Raw genomic sequence first — 8699 nt, 5'->3', positions numbered from 1 at the left:
CTCTAAGAACCAGCTTCCCAGGTTAAAGGTCCAGCTCCTCATGGTTGATGATTGAACGCATTTGCAAGACAGTAACTTTATCTCAAAATTACCCGGGTCCGAGTTTGGTGGAAGAATGTTGCTGCACATAATAAGAGTTGTTGCCCAAGAAGTTACGAATAAATAAGTGAGAGACAAGAGCCCAAGACTTGTGGAGTCTTTGGAACAGTAGGAGTCCTATCAAACGAGAAGCTGACTACGCATAGGACTCCTAGAAGATCTTGGAGTCCAGGCATTTAAATACTATCCATTTGGACTGTTCTACATATCCTTTTACACATCAATTGAAGAACAACATTTTACACACTCTAGTCGAGTATCAGTGTTGTGTTCTTCTTGAGTCAGTCTAATGAATGTATTTTAGGAAATCGAGTTGTAATCAAAGTGTCACAAACAATTGGTGAGTTGGAGTGTGTGTTTACTTTACAGGTTAGAGTAACTTGTAAATCAAATAGTTATAGTAGGAGTACTGGAGAGCATTGAGTTACAGTCTTGTAATCGATACATTTTGGCTCATTGTTCTAGTGGAGTTGAAGTTGAAAATCCTATGCAGTAGGTCGTGGTTTTTGTACCTTTGAGCCGGGTGACTTTTCACATAAAATTGTTATCTTTTACTTTACTGCTTATTCTACTTCACGGAGTATGCACTCCAAGAAAATGGAGATATGACGACATTTAATAAATATCGTATTATGCTGTTTAAATGTCATAAATTTATTTACCGACATTTAATTTACATTTGCATCAAATGTCGTTAATTTCAATGTCGATAATTTTCCGACATTTAGGTAAATGTCGGTAAAGAAATTATGACACTTACTTTACGACATTTAGGTAAATGTTAATAAGAAATTATGACACTTATTTTACGACATTTAGGTAAATGTCGATAAGAAATTTGCGACACTTACTTTGCAACATTTAGGTAAATGTCAATAAGAAATTTATGACATTTAATTTATGATATTTAGGTAAATATCGGTAAGAACGTTATGACATTTGGTTTACAACATATAAGAAATGTCACTTAAAATTTTCGACAATTAGATTAATGTTACTAAAAAATACGACATTTACGTATAATCTTCACAAAATGTCATATTGAAATATCCGACATTTTGGTAAATGTCACTAAGAAAATTCACAACATATACAAAATATCGTTTTCACTTTATGTGAATGTCATTAAAAAAAAATTAGTTACATCTTTTACAACATAGCAAAATATCGCATTAAATGTTTTAACATTTAAATTAATGTCGCTATCATATTTTTTAGAATGTAAATAATAATGTTCTGTTTAGTTTCATCATGAACACATTTACATTCACAAATGTCAACTTTTATAACAAACATGAAATAGATGTAAAGCAAATATCTTTTAGCACAGTAACCAAAGAACAAAATAGCAATATAAAACGTACTTAGTACAAGATAGATAATGTCAAATTAAATGATTTTCTCTCACGTAAAACCCAAATCTAACTAAATCATAAAAGATAGTAATTTCAATGTATAAGTACTGTAAGATCGCTCCTAATTCGAATTAATTTTCCTCAACTTCTAGGCTAAATCTTATAAAACCAACTCTCCACAAATCAAGCTTTTCACTGCTAGTAATTGACATCACTTCCTTCAAGAATGCTGCACAAGAAGTCACAAGAATAAAAAAAGAATTATACCTTTATAATAAAGTGAATTCTTTCATCCTCTAAAAAAATTGGAATACCAAAAATAATAACAGATTCATGTTCTAAAAGAGAAACAAAATGATAATGAATATAATACTAGCAACTGAAGAGAGAAAGAAACAGACAACATAAAGCAAAAAATCCAAGAAAGTGAACGCAATCGCCCAAGAACCTTGTAATTTTTTCACACTTACCCGCTCTTTTTTTTCTTTGTGCCTACTTCACTAACTCCAGTCTTCTTGATTATGTTAACCTGAGAAGAAATATTAGATTGGTTACTATGGTAGTTTATAAACTTTACAACTTAAAAAATTGTGAATACAAGATATAAAAAAAACAAAACAAAGTCATAATGATTTAAAACACAACTATTTACTTACTGTCTAAACATGATATTAGTAGACTAAAATTTGCAGACATAAATTAGAGAGTGAACATTCTAGATTCACTAAATTACACATGGTATAGATACATCAAGTTTCATTCATCATTATGTATTGACAGTTACACAAAACATACTTAGTTATGGAGGAGAACAAATATTTACCAAATAAAGGTGTGAAAGCAAAGAAATGGTGGGTTCAGCTACCAGAAATCACCGGCAAACAACAATAACTCTTTAAGTTAAATTACTCCTCAAACTCAGAAATACAAAGCAATTAAAACCAGGATTGAAAACAGGTGTTGAAACCCTTTTTTGTCCTATTTTTTTCCTTGTTTTTGAAGCTCTTTGTAATTTCAGATCTCAACTGATGTTTTATGGCCGCTGAGTATGAATCCCTAATGAGGATAAGAGGTCCTATTTATGGGCTCAACTACTAGGGCTTTTCTTTTTAGGCAAAAATATCTAGCAACAAAGGCCATAAAGCATGGTAACACCGATGTCCCTTGCCTTCTCAGGGAAAAAAAGAGCTATACGACAAAGTTTGTGAATTGACAGCCTCTACTGTCATGGTAGAAACTGTTAAGTTGCAACTCAACACTAACATTCAAGGGAGGAGAGATAAGGATTAAGTGGATATGCTATTCCATTATCTCCTTACCACGGAGAAGTAATCATCCTTCATTTTATGTTGTTTGGTACAAACAAAGGGAAGTAAATAACACTCCCTTCTAATTCTATCGAATTAAGGAAATAAAAGACTGACATGGAACGTTATGAAAACATCCAGTTTTACTTAACCTCCTCCTTTATAACAGAAAGAACAGGGAATGTCTCTTACACGTCCTCTTTTTACTTCCCTAACCTGCCTTTACTTTTCTGATCCCATCCAAAAGTGTAAAAGAAAACATGTGCAGAATGCTGCCACTTGGATCAACCCGCTAAGATAGAGTTTTGTGCATGTAGATGAGCACCTTTAAATCCTGGTAAAGCAGGAAAATCTTCCAGGTTCTACAAGAGGCTAAATATCTTATGTAGGAGGGTAAAATCATGTTTGATGGGAATCTATCAATTAACAAAAAGAAAAAAGAATCTAACTTATTCACAGCTGTAACAGGAATGCCACCATCATCGTCAAACACAAGTTTAAAAAATGGAACTCCATCCTTGAGAGAACATACTCATAATCTTTTTTTACTGCAAAATAGCCTCTATACTTTAAAATGTTATTTTGAAGCTTTACGTAACTAAAGTGAAAATTGACATAGTTAAAACTATACTCTTCGAATGTATGCAGAAAAAGATTTAGTTAAAATGAGTTTACGAACTCACCATCTTTGTGTGAACAAGTGAAATAGGTGATAGTGATTGTTGGTGATCGTCCATTGAGTTATCAGAAAGCTATCACAAAAGAGGAAGATTACTATAATTAAAAGAAAACTAAATTACAAGATTATCTTAAATACAATAAATTTTTGCTAAAGAGCACAATATTTTTTACCTGCTCATCACCAGATAATTTCTTAATTGAGCCAATAGTAATACCCAAAGATTTAAGATATGCATTTATACCCAGCTTTACTTTATCTTCTATTTTTGCATCCATATCCTTTAATGCTTCTAACATTTTTTCCCCCATCGCTTTTATTTCTTCTTTTGCTTCAAATAACTCTTTCTCCGTTGCTTCTATTTCTTCTTTTGCTTCAGACAATTTTTCTTCCATTGCAATTCTCATAGCGGAGGTAGTTTTTTCAACTTCTATCTCAACCCTTCTATCAAAATCTCTTTGCTCAGCATGGGACCGCTTATATGCAGGGCCATAAACAAAACTTGGAGCTGCTCCTTTTCCTAAAGTTCGAACATTTCCATGAGTGTCTTGTCCCATAACCTGTGCATACACATCATTGAGAGCACTTCCAGGGACATTTAACTCGGGATACACCTTAGCAAGTTCATCCATTTCTTTCTTTTGGAAAGAAAAGGTAAAACAATGAAAAGTTAATAAAATTTTATATTGGAAAGAAAGTAATTCATATTCATAAAGAATGAGAATTTACCATAGTTTCATCAGCTATCTCATTTACTGGTTGTTTATTCTTTCTCGTATGTGTTTCTTTGAATACCTCGATACGACTTGGTTTTACACCATTCTTCTTTGTCATCTGTTTAAATAGTAAAAAATTTGTAATAAATATATTCAAGAAAATAAGTATTGTTATATAAATTGCAGAAAGCTTATAGTAAATATGGCATACATCATCTATAATTTGAGAATGACTTTTTCTTCCTGATGCGTGTGACATAGTCAACTTCCTTCGACTTTCTTTGTTCCTCTCGCTCTTTTCCTAGAAAAGTTACACGTAATTTTACATATTAAAGCTAATTCATGGCCAAACATCAGACCAAAGAATAAAACTTTTAAAGGAAAAAAAATGGTAAGAAGAACTACAGAGGAAAAGCATAAAAATATTTAAAGGAAAAAGTATGATCCGCATAAGGAATGCGCTAATAGCATGTGCCAAGGGCAAGAGAAGAAGATGCTTGATGCTCGGAGAATACCTTTGCTTCATTAGAGCTCCAATAATGAACTAATGCACGTCACTAGTCTTCTTCTACCCTATCTGGACGTTTAGCTAAGCGCTCGATATCGTTGTTGTATGGCTCATAACCAATCATTTTTACTTCATGCTTCCGTTCTTTCTATTTAGATCCAACCGATATCATCAAAATACGTCTCATATCCTCAGTTGCATCAGTATTTTCTTGCAAACATCAACGTATAACACATGTATAAAAGCATAAAATCAATAAGCATCTTAGTACATAACCTTTTTCTTTAATTTTCTAAGCACCTTAATATGAGCCCATATCCTATTCTTGTACAGTTTAGGCACAAGCCTCCAATCTTTATGATTTAAAGGAGCTAAAATTCCATTTCGTGCTATGACTCCAAGTTTTGAACTCAATCTAGCTGCATCAGGTCCAATAGCTTGATTAAGATGATTCAACTCAACATGTAAAATGCCACCATCTTTTTCCCATCCTGAGTGCATCATAGTAAGACCCCTAGGTCGCTTAGATTGCTCTTCATTAGTACTAGAGTCTGCAATAACCAAATATAAAAAAGAGAGTCATCCATAACTAGTAAAACTCAATTAATTCTTCTTTCTTCTTTTAAAAATTCACATAAACACTCCATTAATACCAAGGGATTAGAATAATAAAGTGATAGAGAAAAAGCTGCCATAAATGAAGCATATATATTTTTGGGGAAAAAAACTACAGCGATACAGGTAGGTATAGTGATATGAATTCTTTGTTGGATAACATATCTGCTAGATTATTAGATGCCTCAGCTAGATCCATTAAACATATCTTAGCGATAATATTGATGTGCTCACAATCTGTCTCATGTTTTCAAGTTGTATATGAAGAGCTAAGTGTAATTGGCCAATGTACTGCAGAAGATAGCTTCTAATAGCAAAGCAAGTGCTACCTTCATAAAATCAGAATATAGGTGTCTGCACATTCATGATACTATTTGTATGTTTAAGTGGTGTCTCTGCTTCGGTGGGGAACTTATAAGTATATTATTTTAGGAACAATGATAAAGATGAGTGGTCAAAGTACAAGTACTCTTGGTGGATTTGCTTGAGTTGATATTTTACATTTAGGTCTACTTGGTTGCTTGGAAAGGTACAAATACACAAAGTGTAGCTATTCAATAAAGATAAGATATTATACAGAATAAGTACATAGGAAATTTTCTGTTTCATGCGAATCATTTCTTGATTTACCGGATCGGATATCTTGTCCTTCATTTTGTGGCCAGTTTTGAGGTGGTTGAGGCATCGCCGCACCTCCCATTTGTTCTTCTTGTTGCTCCGGAACATCAGGCAGAAGCATTTCTTGACTGAAATTTCTCTGTCTTTTTCTTGCCATCACAACAAAGTTGCTCAAATACTATAGTTCCTGCAAAATTGAAAAATATTTTCTACTATCCAGACATATAAAATAATATCAAACTAGCAAGCCAAACGAAAGACACATACACATATGAGATTTAAACAACTAAAAAACATAATAAGAAATCCCCAACTCGATGATCTATGTTTAATAACAATCTTTACTAAAATAGCGACAAAAAAATAAAGTAACTAAGATATGTCGTCTTCTTCATCATATGTTTCATTACTTCCAAAGTAAGTGGGTCAATTTCTATTCCCGGCACACCTTCTCTAACCCATTTAATATCCTCTTCATTTTCAAATATATTATCATCCAGTTGTTGTTCGGGCCACAATTCCATGTGCTCTTCCATATACTATTTCTATGTTGGTCAAATAACCTACTCGACTCTCTTCTTTTATCATGTTAAAAAGATTAACATTCTTCACAAATAAAATCTGAACAACTAAGAACAACAACAACAACAACAACAACAAAAACAAACCCAGTATAATCCTACTAGTGGGGTCTAGGGAGGGTAGTATGTACGAAGATCTTACCCCTACCTAAAAGGTAGGGAGGCTGTTTTCGACATACCCTCGACTCAATGCAGGATATAACTATAATGAATAACCAATTCGTACTATTATCAAATAGAAAATCAACCCGCAAACTCAACAAAAATGAACAAAGTATCCGATAATCAAGATACCATAATCCAATTAAACTCTCAATGAATGATGAAATAAGAAAACATATATCGATAGATGAATCCACGCACTAACAACAACATTCAGGAATATATTATAGGTCTAAGAATTGGTTCTAGTAATATGACTATCGCACGAAATGGTAATGACATTAAATTCAGTTTTCCAAGAATGGGAAGGAAACAGATGGTGTAAGGCAATTATAGTATTTCATAACATTTCATTATACCACATGTGTTTCTCCTAATTCCAACCTAACAAGACATTTTTGCAGGCACAAATATAAGTCAAAAAACTGGATTGCTTCTCTCTGCAACAATTGACCAATATACATAGAGGATGCACATTTACCAAATCATACCCGAGTCTATTATATAGCTTAAGACTATTTCATATGAATGCTAGAGCACAGAAAAAGACAAGCAAATAATTAAATCAACATATTGCAACACTACAAACGTTTAATAAAGATTGTAGTTTCCCCTTATAAACAGTTTATCTGGCGACAACAGAGGATTCACCGCTATTTTTCTTATCAATGAAGAAGGCGTTGTGGTATCAGTGGTTAATAATGAAATCTTTAGTGATGGATTAAACTATAATTACCCCAATAAACCAAAACCAAATCAAAAACAATCTAATAATCAATATCTAAAAGATATTTTGTATAAACTGACACAACTGTATAGACAACAGAAACTTTTACTTGATAAAAATTAATATTAATATATTTATTAAAAACAACAAAATGAGGTACTCGTCACAAAGATTAACACCAAAATTTCTCTCTCTCTCTCACAAAAAAAAATGCAAGATCCAATTTTTTCAACCAAATAGACAACAAAAAGAATAACCAATTAGTTACTATACAATAATTAATGCTTTAATCACCAAGAAACTAATAATCTAATTGAACTCTAAGCATAATCAACCACTAAATAATGAAAATCTTATATCCAGCTTTATAAATGTATTAAACAACAAACACCCAGAAACACACCAAAAAAATCAAAATCAATCTACCAATCAATACCTAAAAGAGAAAATTGTTAACTCAAATCCGAATAATTAAGAAAAAGAAAGAAATTTGTTAACCCAAATACGAACAACTAAGAAAAAGAAAGATATTTGTTAACTAAATTGGGTACCTTGAATTTGTAGAAAATAACCTTTGTGAATCTTAGCAGCAAAAGCCTCAGAGATTTTCGTCTCCAAGTATCTATTATAGCACAGTGAAATGCAAAAAATTAGGTTTTTTTGTAGAATTCTAACTAAGGGAGGAAAACTATATTTTTTAGAATTGGGAGGAGGGAAGCAAAATTCTTACCGCCAAAATCTTTTCCTTCTAAATCTCCAATACTCTCCATACATAGCTCCTTTTGAGTCTTGGGGTGGAGGGAGCGGACTTGAGAAATTTTGGCTAAACCCAATTTGAGATTTTGAGCCAAAATTGATTTTAGATTGAGAGAAGAGAGGGTATGGGTCTTGAGATGCTTGTAAGGCTACGACTTTCTCAAGTTTGGTCAGTAAATGTTGGTTCCTTGATTTCATATATATTTTTGTTTTATTTTAAATATTTCTTCTTTAAATCCAACATCTAACAAGTAGTAGTAATAATCATACTTATTCTGTCCGAAAGCCCATATATAATTAATTTTTTGTTTCAATTACTTAATTAATTATGTCCGAAAGTCCATCATACGTGGGCATTTCACTTAATATCGGGCGAGTCGTAAGCCTCATGAATCTTTAAATTTTTTAGTTCAAGAAATCAAAAAAAAAATTTATATAACATAAAAATATAGAAAGTACATTAAAAGTTTAAGAAAATCAAAGGACTAAGGATTTCTCGGAGAGAGTACCACAAGTTAGCTTATTAAACATTACAACAACAACAACCCAGTATAATCCCACTTAGTGGGGTCTCGA

General features: G+C 32.4%; 1 protein-coding gene across 1 annotated transcript; it reads right to left on the bottom strand.

The window, feature by feature from the left end:
- Positions 1-1429: 1429 nt before the first annotated feature.
- LOC107799274 (uncharacterized) lies at positions 1430-8277 on the bottom strand. Its single transcript, XM_075242526.1, has 9 exons — positions 8098-8277; positions 7919-7989; positions 5910-6084; positions 4672-5215; positions 4170-4457; positions 3614-4078; positions 3445-3513; positions 1925-1983; positions 1430-1683 (listed from the first exon to the last, which is right to left on the bottom strand). The coding sequence occupies exons 5-9, from the start codon at positions 4413-4415 to the stop codon at positions 1653-1655; spliced, it is 870 nt and encodes a 289-aa protein (XP_075098627.1). The 5' UTR covers positions 4416-4457; positions 4672-5215; positions 5910-6084; positions 7919-7989; positions 8098-8277; the 3' UTR covers positions 1430-1652.
- Between the last annotated feature and the right edge of the window lie 422 nt (positions 8278-8699).

Source organism: Nicotiana tabacum, chromosome 21, assembly GCF_000715075.1.
Source record: "Nicotiana tabacum cultivar K326 chromosome 21, ASM71507v2, whole genome shotgun sequence".
Taxonomy (NCBI): domain Eukaryota; kingdom Viridiplantae; phylum Streptophyta; class Magnoliopsida; order Solanales; family Solanaceae; genus Nicotiana; species Nicotiana tabacum.
Note: the sequence above shows the minus strand (reverse complement) of the source record. Positions and strands in the feature narration are given on the sequence as shown.

Excerpts from the sequence above, each read along its gene's own strand:
- LOC107799274 (XM_075242526.1), bottom strand. The coding sequence starts at position 4,415 with ATGTCACACGCATCAGGAAGAAAAAGTCATTCTCAAATTATAGATGAT. Across the intron at positions 4,079-4,169 it reads AGATAGCTGATGAAACTATG|AAAGAAATGGATGAACTTGC; the intron begins GTAAATTCTCAT and ends TCTTTCCAAAAG. Across the intron at positions 1,984-3,444 it reads CACTTGTTCACACAAAGATG|GTTAACATAATCAAGAAGAC; the intron begins GTGAGTTCGTAA and ends ATTTCTTCTCAG.